This window comes from Protopterus annectens, chromosome 9.part0, assembly GCF_019279795.1.
Source record: "Protopterus annectens isolate FY-2018-M chromosome 9.part0, PAN1.0, whole genome shotgun sequence".
In the NCBI taxonomy this organism is placed as follows: Eukaryota; Metazoa; Chordata; order Ceratodontiformes; family Protopteridae; genus Protopterus; species Protopterus annectens.
The window spans coordinates 1,728,107,496-1,728,125,438 of NC_056743.1; the positions used below are offsets into that span (position 1 = coordinate 1,728,107,496).

A 17,943-nucleotide genomic window follows, 5' to 3' on the forward strand; every position below is an offset into this window, starting at 1 on the left:
TGTATCTTACCTTTCTGTCCAGTCTTTCTCCTAGTTCCAACATGTTAATTACTGAAACATACATCAGAATCTGTTTCCTTATTGTCTAAGATATGTTGCATGTCTTCTGATGTGCTCTTCTATGAACGTTCCCAGAATACTACTTAGTCACTGCTAATCCATCTGTAGAGGACCCAGAGACACAAAGAATGTGTGACAGATGTGCAGTGGAATGTTTAAACAATAACCCATCCATAGAGGACCCAGAGACACCAGGACTGTGTAACAGATGTGCAGTGGAATGTTTGAACACTAACCCATGTGTAGAGGACCTAGAGAAACCAGGACTGTGTAACAGATATGCAGTGGAATGTTTAAACACTAACCCATCCATAGAGGACCCAGAGACACCAGGACTGTGTAACAGATGTGCAGTGGAATGTTTAAACACTAACCCATATGTAGAGGACCTACAGAAACCAGGACTGTGTAACAGATGTGCAGTGGAATGTTTAAACACTAACCCATGTGTAGAGGACCTAGAGAAACCAGGACTGTGTAACAGATGTGCAGTGGAATATTTGAACACTAACTCATCTGGAGAAGACCCAGAGACATCAGGACTGTGTAACAGATGTGAAGTGGAATGTCTGAACACTAATCCATCTTTAGAGGACCCAGAGACAGCAGGACTGTGTAACAGATGTGCACTGGAATGTTTGAATGGATATTCCTCTGCTTCACCTCTGACTCATATCTAGAGTCCAATAATGTCTAGTTATCCTAATATTTGGCATCTTTTAGGAAATGCTGGTGATGTTGTAGGTTCCTGGGAGGGATATGCAGTCCTCTGTATGTTAGTCTTTCCCTGAAATAAGTAGAAAATGTTGTCAGTCCAGAAAGGTGCCCACTGAGCAAGAATACATCCCCAGAAGGTCATTTCATGATTACTGGTGGGTCATTGCACTTTGTCACACTTATTTGCCCCTTAATTATTATTTTGTCTTTCATTTGCAGAATGTAGAAGGGCTAACAAAAGTACGTCAAAAGGGAAAACAGAAAGTTATTCTAGTTACTGCTGTGAAATCTCTACATTTATAGTATCAGGAAGGTCTTCTAATTCTGTCAGTGCCTGACCTTATTAACAGTAAAACCCATTTTTGACAAAGTGGTGTAAAAGGATATTGGGATGGCATGAGAGGTGATCTTAGTACTGCCTGCTGGGCTGCAGACACCTTAATAAAAAAAAAAGAACATTAACATTTAAAGTCAAAAAGTCAAGTATTATTTTTTAAAACTAAAAATAATGGTTGATTTTCTGTAAGGTTTCTGGAGCTCTTAACTCTGCTCATGAGTTACAAGTGAATCTGAGATACTAAGAATACAAATGGCTTCCTCCAGTCACCAGGCTGTCTGAAAAAAACAGCCAAGCTTATTCTTACTACACATATTCAACACAAAGAATAAGGCAATAGCATATTATTGCAGCTATTCATGTTGTGTTGAGAACGTCAGAACCATCACTCAGCAAGCATCTCATGGGTATGTCAGAATGTGCACGCGTGCACGTGTGTGTGCGCGTTTCTTTCTCAGGCTATAAATGCAAAATCCACTGAAACTACTCATAGATCAAGTCATAGGCTGTTTTTTGTTGTTTTTTATTTGTTAATAATATGTTGTTTGTTTCTGGACTGGTCTTCTGCTGACTACTCGTGCAAGGATTTAAACTGTTCTCATGACTTTATTATTGCATCTGTAAAAGAATTAGTGATTAGCACAGTTGCATGCATGTTATCAGCCTGCTTTGCTAATCTGCAAACTGCTTTACTTGTAATTCTTATATGTAGCTATTACACCATACTTAATTATGTGTATGTAGACAGATAGGCAGATATAATACATTTATGCATATGTGGGGGCAATACAGAAATTTTTCAACAGACCCTAATTTTGTTTCACATTTTGTTCTACTTCTTGTAAAATTCATGGTTTTCTGTCAAATTAGTGAACATGGCTATCACTAAATAATGGCATACATTTGGGTTTCAGGCTTAATAGCCTTCATAAAGAGCATGCTAATGCAAAACCTGTTATTCTGGCAACTTTGTAATTATTAAAAGCAACAGCTGCCCCTGATTTTGGTTATTTGTCCACCACTATTTTATTAGTGTTCTAACTTTCTTCAACAAAAATGTTGAGAGTTATAGTTATTTGTGTATTTATTCATTCATTTGATTACATTCAAACATTTCAGGTATATAGTCACACAATCTGCAGCTAAGATGTTGACAGGTATTTAGTAGGGGGGCTGCAGTAGGTTGCTCAATGTATTATGGCAAGAGTGAGCTAAGAAGATAAATTCCCATGAAGCAGTTATGTATTAATTTATTCATTTAATCACAAACATCTGAGGTATCTAGTTACAGTCATATAAGTTGTAATTGATGGTGACATATGTGTAAGTGTGTGTGTGTGTGTGTGTGTGTGTGTGTGTGTGTGTGTGTGTGTGTGTGTGTGCATGCGTGCGTGCGTGTGTGTGTGTGTGTGTGTGTGTGTGTGTGCGTGTGTGTGTGTTTTATGTATGCACTTGTGAGGAGCACATATTCTCTCAAATGATGCTGATTTTGTAGAATGTCCCTAATTTTATGCCTTACATTTTGGTCTGCTTGTTCCTTGAAAGCTTTTTTTTATACATCAGTAAGGATTGTAGTCGCCTAAATAAGGACAGACATTTGAGAGTCCCTAAGTCTAAGTGTCCTTATGTGTCTCTGATGTTGATCCTTTGTCCCCCATTACTTTTTAGCTTTCTTCTTGATTATTGTGCAAAGAGACTGAGAGGTATGTGAGGAGGGGATGCAGTGGATTGCAGGCTATATTCTGATGGCATTGAACTGAGAAGAAGCATTCCAGTGTGACAATTATTTATGTGTTTATCATGTACAGTCACAGTTATATAAGTGGCTGTAATTGATGAGCATGTATATATGTAAGCATTATCTATGGGGGTTAAAGTAAATTACTGTGGTGATTGTTATTATTTCTATTTTATTTAATTTGATTTCTGAGGTGTTCACTGTCAATACATTTGGCTGTAATTGCTGGGTATATTGGTTATCTGTGGATGAATGGGATAAACAGTGCTGTCATTCACTTATGGTAAGCAGTCTTTATTCTATATTTGTAGAATGTGGTGTGAATTTGCGTGCAGTAAGCTGGAATACTTCACTGTTGCTATTTTTTAACACAGCCAGACAAATGTTGATTGTAAAGTCAATAAAGTGACTGAAATTGATGAGTGTTGAGCCTGGCTGGTATGAAACTGTCTGCTCATGTGTGCATGAGGTGGGTTTGCAGTGTATCCAAATGCAGCAGCTGGTCATAAGTTTTTCACTTTCTATCACACACCTTAGCATTATGCCCAATCAGTGGATATTGGTGCCAGTCTGCACAGTGTTGAAGGGAGTAATGTTGCCATCTAATATTGCTTGGTTTTGTGGTTGAGTTTTTGGCTGTGACTCCTTTAGTGAGGAGTCTATATGTATATCTTGTCTCAATGCAAGTTTTCTCCAGGTGTTCTGGTTTCATCTCCCAGATCCTCAGTTATATAATACATGCCTCTGACCATATATACAGTTATATTTTTATCCTAATCTTATATCAAAGGGGTACACAGAAGGTAGTTATCTTTTATACAGGGGTAGAAAGCAGGCAGACAAATTTCCAGATAGGATTTAAAAACGGTTACAAGCATTTGTCTTCTCAGTTTATTGGGGATTTAACCCAGCCACTGGGGATGCATAAGCCAGTGCGCATTTCTTTGTGCCGGTCCCAAGCCTAGATAAGTGGGGAGGGTAGCGTCAGGAAGAGCATCTGGTGTAAACTTTTGCCAACTCATACATGCAGAAAACAGTACAGAAAGTCATACCGGATCAGTTGAGGCCCGGGTTAACAATGACCGCCACCAGTACTGTTGGCCAACAGGGTGCTGGTGGAAATTGGGCTACTGTTGACCGAAGGAGGAGAAGAGGTGGAAGGCATGTCCGAAGGCAGGTAAAGGATAAGACTGTGATAGTGAGGGTCGGAACTTTGAATGTTGGATGTATGACTGGTATAGGGAGAGAGCTAGCTGATATGATGGACCGAAGGACGGTTGGCATATTGTGTGTGCAAGAGACCAGATGGAAGGGGAGCAAGGCTAGGTGTATCAGAGGCTGTTTCAAATTGTTTTATCATGGTGTGGATGAGAGGAGAAATGACATAGGCATTATCCTGAAGGAACAGTATGCTAAGAGTGTTTTGGAGGTGAAAAGTGTGTCGGATAGAGTGATGTTTATGAAGCTGGAAACTGATGGTGTAATGATGAATGTTGTTAGTGCATATGCTCCACAAGTTGGGTGTGCGATGGATGAGAAAGAAACATTTTGGAGTGAGTTGGATGAAGTGGTGATGACTGTACCCAAGGGTGAGATACTGGTGATTGGAGCAGATTTCAATGGGCATGTTGATGAAGGGAACAGAGGGGATGAGGAAGTGATAGGTAAGTATGGTGTTAAGCAAAGGAATGCAGAAGGTCAGATGGTAGTGGATTTTGCGAAAAGGATGGACATGGCTGTGATGAATATGTATTTTAACAAGAGGGAGGAGCACAGGGTGACATACAAGAGTGGAGGAAGATGCACACAGGTGGATTATATCTTATGTAGAAGGGCCAGTCTGAAGGAGATTGGAGACTGTAAAGTGGTGGCAGGGGAAAGTGTAGCTAGGCAGCATAGGATGGTGGTTTGTAGGATGACATTGGTGATCAAGAAGAGGAGGATGAGTGTGAGGGCAGCACCATGGATCAAATGGTGGAAATTAAAAAAGGGTAATTGTGAGGTGATGTTCAGGGAAGAGTTAAGACAGGCACTGGGTGGCAGTGAAGTGTTACCGAATAGCTGGGTAACTACAGCAGAGCTAGTAAGAGAGATGGCTAGAAAGGTGCTTTGTGTGACATCTGGAAAGAGGAAGGAGGACAAGGAGACCTGGTGGTGGGATGAAGAAGTACAGGAGAGTATACAGAGAAAGAGGTTGGCGAAGAAGAAGTGGGATTGTCAAAGAGATGAAGAAAGTAGACAAGAGTATAAGGAGATGAGGTGCATGGCAAAGATAGAGGTGGCGAAGGCTAAGGATAAGGGGTATGAAGAGTTGTATAAAAGGTTGGACACTAAGGAGGGAGAAAAGGACCTGTACCAATTGGCTAGACAGAGGGATCGAGCTAGTAAAGATGTGCAGCAGGTAAGGGTGATAAAGGATAATGAGGGAAATGTACTCACAAGTGAGGAGAGTGTGTTGAGCAGATGGAAAGAGTACTTTGAGGGGTTGATGAATGAAGAGAATGAGAGGGAGAGAAGGTTGGATGATGTGCGGATAGTGAATCATGAAGTGCAGTGGATTAGCAAGGAGGAAGTAAGGATAGCTATGAAGAGGATGAAGAACGGAAAGGCTGTTGGTCCAGATGACATACCTGTGGAAGCATGGAGGTGTTTAGGTGAAATGGCAGTAGAGTTTTTAACTAGATTGTTTAATGAAATCTTGGAAAGTGAGATGATGCCTAAGGAATGGAGAAAAAGTGTTTTGGTACCGAATTTTAAGAATAAGGGTGATGTGCAGAGCTGTAGTAACTACAGAGGGATTAAACTGATCAGTCACAGCATGAAGTTATGGGAAAGAGTAGTGAAAGCTAGGCTAAGAAGGGAGGTGATGATTAGTGATCAGCAGTATGGTTTCATGCCAGGAAAGAGCACTACAGAAGCGATGTTTGCTCTGAGAGTGTTGATGGAAAAGTACAGAGAAGGTCAGAAGGAGTTGCATTGTGTCTTTGTGGATTTAGAGAAAGCATATGACAGGGTGCCTAGGGAGGAGTTGTGGTATTGTATGAGGAAGTCGGGAGTGTCAAAGAAGTATGTAAGAGTGGTACAGGATATATACGAGGGTAGTGTGACAGCGGTGAGGTCTGCGGTGGATGTGATGGATGCGTTTAAGGTGGAGGTGGGATTACATCAAGGATCAGCTCTGAGCCCTTTGTTATTTGCAATGGTGATGGACAGGTTGACAGATGAGTTCAGGCAGGAGTCCCCGTGGACTATGATGTTTGCAGATGACATTGTGATCTGTAGTGAGAGTAAGGAACAGGTGGAGGAGACCCTGGAGAGGTGGAGATATGCTCTAGAGAGAAGAGGAATGAAGGTCAGCAGGACTAAGACAGAATATATGTGTGTGAATGAGACGGAGGATAGAGGAATGGTGAGGATGCAGGGAGTAGAGGTGGCGAACGTGAATGAGTTTAAGTACTTGGGATCAACAGTTCATAGTAATGGTGATTGTGGAAGAGAGGTGAAGAAGAGAGTACAGGCAGGATGGAGTGGGTGGAGAAGAGTGTCAGGAGTGATTTGTGACAGACAAGTACCAGTAAGAGTGAAAGGAAAGGTCTACAAGAGGTTAGTGAAGCCAGCTATGTTATATGGGTTGGAGACAGTGGCACTGACAAAAAGACAGGAGTCAGAGCTTGGCGTGGCAGAGTTGAAGATGTTAAGATTTGCAATGGGTGTGACAAGGATGAACAGGATTAGGAATAAGTATATTAGGGGGGTCAGCCCAGGTTGGAAGGTTTGGAGACAAAGCCAGAGAGACAAGATTACGTTGGTTAGGACATGTGCTGAGGAGGGATGCAGAGTATATTGGGAAAAAGATGCTAAGGATGAAGCTGCCAGTTAACAGGAAAAGAGGAAGGCCTAAGATAAGGTTTATGGATGTGGTGAGAGAGGACATGCAGGTGGTTGGTGTGACAGAGCAAGATGCAAAGGACAGGAAGAAATGGAAACAGATGATCTGCTGTGGTGACCCCTAAAGGGTGCAGCCAAAAGAGGAAGAAGAAGTTTATTGGGAATTTACTATTTTGTTAACTTTGAACATTACACTCTAGATATAACTTATTTTTTTTCTTGAAAGAAAATATAAATCTGAATTTCTTTTCTTACTCATGAGTGTTGTTCAGGCTATTACTGGACAAAATCTACCTCACTACTTATCCTTCCCACAGGAACTAACTCATCTGCAAACATTAGCCCAATCCTAAGTAACATTTTTCAACATTACTCCACAAACAGACAGCTACACACCACAATAAAAATTATTCTCCAAACAGCTCCATCTAATAATTCAGCTGATGTATATTCCTCCTATGTGTCTAGACTGTGGAACTCCTTGTGCCTACTCCTCAGGCAAAATGTCAATTACAGACTTTTCAAAATTAAACTCAAACATCCCTTACTGGATAAATCGCTCCACTCTAAGCTTGCTAGACAGCTTTTTCTTCCTCTTCTGTCTTCATTCACATGATATGTTATAAATCTATTACATATAACTTATGGCAGACCTTTTCCCATTCTGTCTCTCCTTTCTCCTTCTTTACTCGTATTCATACACAACAATCAAGTGCTTCCTGCTTTCTTTATTCGAGTCCTCTTTTTCCTCCTGCACGGCTCTTATATCTTGTTGTCTGTTCTTTCCTCACTTTGATTTCCCTTCTTTCTCGTTCCCATATCCACTTTACTGTAACTCCTCCCGCCCTAGAATCTTCAGTACTTACTTGCTCTCTACACAATCTGTCTGGCTATTACCTGAGAACACCTCTCTACTTTTTGCTCTGTACTGCATCATAACTACTATCCTTATTGTAGTCTGATACTGCTATGCAGCTGTACATGAATGAGACCGAGCTTAAAAACTGATCTACCATAAATCTGCTTTGCATATGTTATGGGGTAAATTATTAATGCAATTGTAAATATATAGGATTATCGCCTGCTTTTGACACTATTAATAAATAAGCTTAATCTATATTATGTTATCCTACTGGAAAAATTGTAACTTTTTTCTTTTGCGTATTTTGTCTTTTTCACATTGATGTTTGGAGCTTTGCTTCCCAAGTCTCCACTGAAAAGGGGTCTGTTTTGCTGATCTACTCAGACTATCTCAGTAAACAAATGCAAATAAGTAAATAACTAAATAAAAAGTTGTAAAAATTTTCTCAGATCCACCTCAGAGCATCTAGAACCATGTGATATGTAGAGTTCCCCAAGCATCCAACTTAGTTAAGTGGCTTATCTCAAACTTATTATAGTGGAATCTTGGCTAGCTACAGTGTGTTAAAAGGATAGGGGAAGCTAAAAAGTGGGACAAAGTATGAAAAAAAGAGAAAGAAAATGGGAAGCTAAAAAGTGGGACAAAGTATGAAAAAAAGAGAAAGAAAATGTAATCTATCTGAATGGTGTGGGGCCAGAATGAGAGAAAAATAGGCTAGGAGCACTGGGGACATGCAGGAGAGACCGTTGCACAATGGGGAATCTCATGGAGTACTTTGTCTTGTATTTCTTTTCACCTAAGGTTGACACTGTTGATTACAGTCAAACATCTGAGGTGTACATAGTCAATAAACAGGCCATAAAAATGAGTACTGAGGTTCTCTGTGAATGAAAGTGAAGAACCCCATATGTGGTTGGTTATTGATTGGTTTTAATAAAGCACCACCCAATTTTGATTACCCTCCCCCACTCAGTTACTTCCTGCAGCTTTCTTGCTTTGAAGTTACCAGCCACAATCAGAAGGCACTCCTTCACCATTATGAAACTGAAGGCAAACACAAATGGAAAAATAATGCTACTAAAATGCAAATGATGCACCTTCATCTAAATTAAATTCATTAAGTAACAATGTATAACAATATAAGGCAGATGGAGTGCGTTGTTCAAAATAACTGCAAGGAAGAAAACAACACAGCCTAAATTATGGCCAGTGGGCAATCTTAGATCTGGCAATTAAAATTAGTGTTACAGATACGCATCTTCTATTGGGAGATGTAACCTGTATTTACTGATTAATTTTTATCTCAACTTAGAGGATTTCAAGAGTAGATATAACAAACATAGAAGTATTTTTACAGTATCAGAACTGATCTGTAGGAAAGGTCTTCTTAGACATTTGGGGTGAGCACAAACACCAGATCAGTGAATAAATTATAAGTACTGCAAATACATCTAAATACAATAACATTTTAAATATGGCTAAACAACTGGACACAGAAGATCCATGCCACATAGAAAAATGCAAATAGCTGGGTACAACACAAGTCAGCTCTGTTGTTCATTCTTGTGAGAGTGGTACTAGTAATTCTGCAGAATGTAGCTTGTGTATGTAGACCATGTGACACCACAAGTAGACTGTGAACAGGAACTTTAGCAAAGAATAGGGGACTGGAATGCAAAACTGAAAGCATATGAGATAAAACTGTCATGGCAGCAAACCAGGGAATCAGAAAATGCTGAAAGTTGAGATGGAAGGGAAAATAGTGGAACATATTAACAGTTTCATGAATCTGGGAGTGGTGGTTGAGGATAAGAGAAGTCTGAATTATGAGCTAAAAGCTAGAATCAGAGGTGCTACTGACAACTAACAGAGAGTGCCAGGGGATAGTGTGTATCAACAAAATGTCAAAGAAGCCTAAATGTATGGCATACAAAACAGTGGTGTGACCAGTACTTCTGTATGGCACAGAAACCTGAGCAATGAAGACAGACAGGTTGCAGAAAGCTTGAAGTGATGGAGGTGAAGTGACAGAGATGAAGAAATTAGGATAATGCAACAAAAGCTAAAGTAGCCCAACTTGTACAGATTAGAATGGAAGCTAAAGTAGCCCCACTTGTACAGATGGTCAAGGAGAACAATTCTGGTGGTTCAGTCACATGTGCAGAAAAGCAGAAGATCTTCTTCTTTCGGCTTTTCCCAGTTAGGGGTCACCACAGCAGATCACCTGTCCGCTCATGATTGGCAGTAGAGTTTTTACGGTGTCAAGTTGCCAGCCCGGCACCCAGCCTTTCATGGAAGGCACACTCACTCACACCTAAGGCCAATTTAGAGTGTCCAATCCACCTGCAGCATGTCTTTGGGATGTGGGAGGAAACCGGAGCACCCGGAGGAAACCCACGCAACCACAGGGAGGACATGCAGACTCCGCACAGAAGGCACCCCAGCCAAGGATCGAACCGGTGGACCTCTTGATGTGAGGTGACAACACTAACCGCTGCATGATTTGGTGAAAAAGATATGAGGTGAGAAAGGAAATTCACCCCAGGGATCATGTCAGTCACCCTGCTAGACAGGGGTCCAGGGAAGTAAATAGTGTGGGAAGAAATAGCCAGGGAATTGTTATGGCTAGGCTTGTATAGGCCCTAGGGCCGATAGCCTAGTACCAACCTATGAACCTATATAAGAGAGGCAGGAAGAAGGAAACAAAAAATGAGGATATTCATCCAAGAGGTGGATGAATTGCATGAGAAAATACTACAGTAGTCAGGTATGACAGTCAAAGACAATAGCAGAGTGGTACTAAACTAAGATAAATGGAGACAGTTTAAATGAAATCCCAACCACAAGTACTGTGAAAACACTGAAAAGGAGGCTGATGATTATGACTAGTTATTTTGCAAACAGGGTGGAAAGAACAGGTAACTGTTGTTAACACAAAGGTTTGCCCCATGCTTCAGATATAAGAAGGTATAAAAAGTATGGTAAGTGATTCAGTAACATCTGAAGAATTAGCTAGGACAAGGAAGATTATATTCATAGAAACATAATTCATACAGGATGCAAAAGGCAAGGGAAGACTTACTTTTCAATGGAAGCAATAGAAGAAGTGAATGAGAAAACAGACTTCAGAAGAGTCAGATTTCATCAGAATAGTATAAGCACGGAATATGTGGAGAACAGCAAGGAATGATGATGGGATATTAGGATGCATGGGCTAAGGCAAGAGCAGTATAAAACATATATACACCTGGCTGCTTTTCACCCATGAAGATATATACAGATTAAAGCTGGTTTACAGCATGGTGCCAAAATGTTGCATGTTCTGATCTAAAAGCCATATAAACAGAGACTAGAGTAGAAAAGCATATTATTAATAGTTCGACAGAAAGAAGACAGAAAAGAAATATGACAGAAATGTTTAAAAACTGAAAAAGAATCTGCTGAGTGCAAGTGTTTTCCTTTTTCATAAAAAAAAAAAAAAACTGATGTAGAAAAAGGAAAAGACACAATCTGAAACTGGCCAAGTGTTCTCCCCAAGCAATGTCAATAGCTCCCAATTTACGTGACTGAATGATTCAGAAAATCATTTGGTAGTGTAAAATTTTACTATTGGAGGAGAAAGTGAGAACCAACAAAAGATGACTGTTTCCCAATCATTCCAATGGAAGCATTTACTGTGCAGATAAGTTCAGCAAATATGTGGGGATGGGGGTATTAGTGTGTATATGTGTGCAGATGTGTGTGTGCATGCATGTCTGTAGGGAAGGAATGCAGCTTCTTGAATGTGTGTGTATCTGTTGGTGCATGCATATACATTATTGGGTGACTGTTTCCATGACTGGGATCAACTATAGGGGGGTTGTTTATTGAGGGATGGATGTGTGTGCATGTGTGTGCGTGTGTGTGTGTGTGTGTGTGTGTGTGTGTGTGTGTGTGTGAATGTTTAAGATTGTGTATGTGAGGGGTGGGTGTGTATGCCTTTGTGAGCATGCATGCACGCATGTGTGTGTGAAGTAGGTGCCTATGCCAACACAATGCATGGGCCAATAGGGAGTACACCACCAGCATCAGGTATGACAATGCTAGTGTTACTCATTGTGTGATTCAAAGACAGGCTAATTAACCAATGAAAAGGTCTTTGTCATTGCCACCAATGCTGTCTCTGAATTACATGTCTCTCCTTTGCAGAAATTGACATACATATGGTAGTTACCTTCTGAGAGTGGTAAACAGTTCTCTGACTTCTGGGAATAGTCTATTAGCTAACTGAAAGCTTAAAATCTGTGGCTCATTAGCTAGGTTAAGAAGCAGGCCAAGTGACCGGTATCTATCATTATCATCTCTGTTTTCATACTTTGTGGTACTTCACAAAGACCAATTTAACATACGAATTAAAAAAACTATCACAGAGATTTTATTTATTTATTTATGTATTTGCTTGCTTGCTTGTTTGCTTATTTATCAAATCATAAGAAGTTAAAAATGTGAACATTGAATTTTATTGAAACATATCAATTCTCTTTTCTATAGTCTGTCTCTAATAATGCCAGTGAAAGATTAGGGGTCCTGATATTTAGTTTCCTGAAAAGATGGGGAGTAAGCAATAGATACAGCAGAGATGGAAGTTATTTAAATAATATGAAATATGCTACAGTCTGATACACTCCACAACACTCACTGAAAATTGTCAAAAATCCACAGTGCATAACAGTTAACTTAAATTTCTTCTAATGAAAATAAAATATACCAGCAGGATGAAGTGCTTGTTATCAACACAATGATACAAACATTGCAAAAATTACCCCAAAGACACAAGGAATGTGATGCAGCAGTTTGAATTCTGCTGCTACTGCCTATTAAGTTTAGAAATGCTATTATAAAAGTTTGGTCAAATTAAATATAATTTACAGAACACATCTCTAAACTGAATCATACATAATGTACCAATTTTACAACATTTTAAATGAAAGCACTTTCATACAGATAATTTTCCAGATGTAGGACTGGCATAATACTTTATAGTTTTTTGTAATATTGCCAGCAGTACAATATATATATATATATATATATATATATATATATATATATATATATATATATATATATATATATATATATACTTAAAAGATTTTGTGCTGCATTGTCTCTTATCTCACCCCCTCTCTTCATATCTCTTAGATTTCTTTCTGTATTGCAGGTTGCCTCACAGATGGGGGAAGAATGCAAACTAAGGGGCATAGTATACAATCTTCAAAGACACAAGTTTGGTAAACTATGAATTTACAATTTTATAGAGGAGGCCAATAACACTGCATGAAAAATACTGCATGACAGCTAATAGTTATTGTGATAGTTATTTGTTAACCACACTTCTTCACCTTTATGTATATGTTATTTCTATACAAATCACATCTTTATCTATCCGTGGACCTGACAACAGTATCTTCTCTCCCACTGCAACTGTTATTTGAAAAAAAATATTTTAACTGATCAGATTATTTAAGATGGTCTGAAGCTATCAATTTTAGTTTATAATTGCAAGAAGGGCAGGGAATGGTATAATTTACAAAACCGAACCCGTGCATCATATTAACAAAAACAGGACAAAATGATATTCATCTTTGAGCAGTTTCTTTTGATCTATCTTTAACAGCATGTGCAAGAAAGTGTTAAAATAATGATAAGACATTTTCCTTAATTTTGAAGTCATACTTTTCTGGGACAAGTGATCAGCCTGAATTATATTTTTAAAGTTCAATAGAAATGTCACTCGTTTGTCTCTAACACATATGACAAGAAGGCTGTGGGTTTTCATTCAGATGCTTTAGTACATAGAAACACAGGATGGATAGCAGCATCATTAATTACAAACAAACTAGTAAACAGACAGAGCTTACATACATATGCTTACATCTCAACTGTTAACTACAAAATGGCAGTCGGACTTGCACGTGCTCAGTACTTATACAACTGTGCAAGCCCTCGGATAGCTTCTTAAAGGTATATACACACATAATGATTGACATAATCCAAATTAGACTTAACTCAGAAAATTGAAAATGGAATAGACTACTAACAGCACAATGACATGAGGTGTTTCCTAAAAATTTTTTAATAAAAATAGATAATACATCATGTTGTTTATCCTGATTTTACTTTAAAATGAACTTACTGTCTCATCCAGGACCATTAGTACACAGAAGCTGCTTAAATGTTCACATTCACATGTTATCTGTGTTTTGTTGGAATTTGTTTCAGAGAGAAAGCATCCTTCTCTGGACCATCCACTTCTATTTTCTTTGTCCGTTTTCCAGAAGACACAGTGATGTCTTTTCACATTATCTTTGTCATTCTGGTAAAAATAAATGAAAAATTAGAACAGTGATCCATTTGCTCACAACTCATATCCATATCAAAGAAAATCTGGCACATGGCTATGAACAGACTTTTAAGAAGTCTTTAGAGACCTACAAAAAAATAAATGAATAAATAAAAAAAAAACAGAAAAACAAACAAAAAAAACTAATGATCAATGAGTGGAGAGTATTATTGAAAGTAAGATGTCTGTTGTTCATGCTATAAGAAAGGGAAATCACCCACTCAGCTCAACTGCTTACACTGCACACAAGTAGTTGAATTGTATTAATGACTGAAACATACACTCCCTTGGAAGACTGAGGCAAGTTGTGGGACTGGATGAAAAGGTAAACCAGAAGATTTGAGCTGAATGGAGATGTGTGTGCCTGGAAGTGATGCTGATAGAACTGTGCATAGCTGAAGCAGCAGGATGCAGAATGTAACCTGACTCATTGATACATCTCAGGTGAGCTATATGAGGCCGAGGATTATGGGACTGCTACAGAGCAGCAGCATATTAATTACCCTGTTTGTCTTTGACATGGGGGATATCCATTCAGTTGAAGTAGAATATGGATGCCCATAATGTTAAAGAAATTAAAGTTTTGACATATCATAATAAGGAGCAACTTTCATCTCTACTGGTACAGCAACAGATTAAATCATATGATCTCAGCTGCAAGATAAATAATCCTGTTCAGGGAATGGCAAACCATCAGTTTTAATCTCTCCTTTGTAAGTGAAATGGACATAATTAAGTATAGCATGATATTATAATGCATGATAGGGAGGATGACTTTATCTAACAAGGGTGCAATACGTACATTTTATAGAATGTTAGTGGGACTGGACATGAATCAGTGTGCACATACACAAAAGTCCTGCTTACAAAATGGCATTTGTTTTACAGTGAGTTCAGATTAGGTAACTCCACTTACCTAGGGGATGAATATGACAAGTGCATCTGTTCACTGAAGGATGGATGTAGTAGGGAAGCATTAGCAAATCTTTAAGTACACTGGTGAGGCCAATGGTAAAATTTGATGTGTGCTCATGCCCTTATGGCAACATTTTGTGCATAAATATATTTTGTCCAGATCATACAACAATAAATACAACCCATATCACCAAAATCAACATATTCCTTCTCAAAGTATGCCTACCACCATTGTTTTAAAGTCATTCAGTTACAATCAGCAATATATACACTGATCCAATAAATCACCAGTTTACAGATTCTTGTTTACAGATCTGGGCCAATAATAACTAAATTTTTCTTGCACACATAAACTGTCAAAGTCTATATAACAAAATATCCAAATGCAGACATGGATCCAGTGCTATAAACATGATATATATGGCCTCTCAGAAGCATGCCTTAAAACAAAACTATATAATAATGAAACCACCCATCAAAACTATATCTGTAAGTAAGACAGAATCTACAAAGACACTATCAAAGAAGTAGTTTTCCAACAAAACTATCGCTGAAACTAGCAGAATACACATTGCAGTGGATCTCATCAACTATCCAAAAAAAAAAAAAAAAAAAGATTATCGTAGGTGACCTGAACACTAACTGGGCATATAATTTTTATCAGTATTTTTACAAAACCATAACGCTCCTTGATTACTGCCACAAATAATAACATCCCAACCAAAATTCATTAATCCATAATCTAGAAAACAGCTAATATCTATATTTTAAATACCACACCACACAACATCTCATTGAATTGATCTAAGACATGCAGAATATATACTAAATGCATACTTCTATTACTTGGGATGCCACAAAGATGACTCAGCAACCATGCTTGATACAGGTTAGAAAATGCAAACATATCTCAGCAGAGTACTGCAAACAACTCAGATACATAAAAAGTGTGTTTAGCATAATGGTTAAAGTCTTCACCTCATAGACACAACACAAGGATTGATTCTGACCACAGATTATTAGCTAGGCTGAAAATGGCCCATTAAGGCAGTTAGTCTAGTATTTACCTATGGATCTATTCATGGGGGTTTGATTTTGCATAATGATTAAGTTTTTTACCCCGTAGGCACAGGATACAAGGTTTGATTCTGACCTTGACTTGTTGGCTAGGCTCAAAATGGCTCTTCAGGGCAGTTAGCCTAATATTCACCTATGAACCTATGAACTAACCCAAACTTACTACAACCACAGCCCCATAATGGAGTAAATTTCTTCATTTACACCATACTAAACATAATCAACTTCTTGTCACTCATTTAAACTATAATAGTAAAATCCAAAACAGTATTTCAGATAAACATAAAAAGTCTGACAATGAATGTCAAATAGAGACAATCTGAGAAGAAACTGCCTCAACTTACTAAAACAAAATAACTGCTAGTAGTCAGTTATTAAATGTGATTCTTCACTACAAAGCAAAATTACTTCAGACATTTCCAAGATACTTGAATTCATCTATTTTTTTTATTCCACCTGATTATATAGCTGGCATTTGAAACTTCAGATATTAAGCATACAGTGCATATTCAACTAGTAAAGAAAATGAAACCTTATAACTCACATATAAGCAAACTTATCCTGCCTAAATTTTCCAGAGGTCCACTGAAACCTATCTGTACCTTTCTCTTTGTTAATAATTCAATATATAAGACAATTACAAAACACTGAATTGGAAGGAAGCATGATTTATACTACTACATGAAGGTGACATAAGACAAGCTTCAGTAATTTCTGATAATTTCCATTCCTAATATCTTAGCTCCTGTACATATACAACTATTCAGCCATCTCTATTTCCAGCCTGGTTTAGAAATCCAATACACACAAACTTTTTTTTTGGTGTTTGAATTGTGGTTATTCACACCTTTACATGTTGACGTTAGAATATCTTTTTATGGTTTATATAGGCTTTAGACACCATAACAGAGTAGATACATCAATTCTTACCTTCACAGACAAAATCAATACCCAATTAAATAAAAATTAAATTGTAGTTTTACCTTCTGTAGACTTACCAAACCCATTTGATATTGTAATCCCCTCATTATTTATGATTCAGTTTTTTAACATCAGTACACATCCACAGAAGAGGTTCTCCAGTTCAATTTTCGGCTGGAGCACCTTCTGTGTGGAGTCTGTATGTCCTCCCTGAGTTCAAGTGAGTTTTAGAAGACATACAGGTAGGTGCATATGTGTATATGTGTGCCTTCTGTGAAGATTGGGCACCAGGCTGGCAACTCAACACCACTGCTAATCAATCTGCGGACCGGTGATTCTCTGTGGTGACCCCTAACTGGGAAAAGCCAAAAGACATTGCTATACATCCAACACTCATTGTTCTCCCATTAGCTTTCATGACTAAACACAAGTTAATGAACAGCTGCTATTTCACCTTAAAGCAGGTTCAAATCCCACCAGAATCTGTCCTTGGACCATTATATTTTTATGCTAAAGATTAATAGCATAGAGTCCAAATACCTGCATTCAACAGTTATTTAGTATTCAGATGTCTTTTACCTTTTATAGTCAACAGAAATTATTAGAATGTTCCTTGCAAATCTACAAGCTGCCTTCACCTTCTCAATAAATTGACTTAAAAAAGATTATCTCTTGCTCAGTCCCACAAAAATCTAAATTAATTCTATCTACTTAACATTATCAGTAATCAGCTATTATCATTTTCCAGAAATGTCTGTTATAGAAGGCATAAAATTAAATATCTCTGTGTCTATAGCAGGAATGTATACCCAATGGCTATATAGAAAGCACCACTGTTGTAATAACTAAAATATTAGGTTCTCCCTACCACAACAAACTTTTCCTATTTCCTGATTTAACTAAAACAAAGAGTGAGGAGGTCAAGAGGCACATGGGATATATGCAAATGACCCTATGAACATCAGGTGTTTCAGCTATATGGCGATTCTGAATGCCCATGACTTTTTTCTTTTTAAGTCATTTTAATGGACAATTTCAGGCCAATAAAA

The 17,943-nt window shown here is 38.2% G+C and overlaps 1 protein-coding gene across 3 annotated transcripts in view; it reads right to left on the reverse strand.

The window, feature by feature from the left end:
* LOC122812232 (adhesion G protein-coupled receptor E2-like) overlaps positions 1-17,943 on the reverse strand; it is a 1,489,088-nt gene that overhangs the window by 512,169 nt on the left and 958,976 nt on the right. For all 3 annotated transcript variants that reach the window (XM_044084588.1, XM_044084589.1, XM_044084587.1), the window contains one exon: positions 13,775-13,954. In XM_044084588.1, the coding sequence (XP_043940523.1) occupies positions 13,775-13,954 (180 nt within the window). The remainder of the gene's footprint in view (positions 1-13,774; positions 13,955-17,943) is intronic.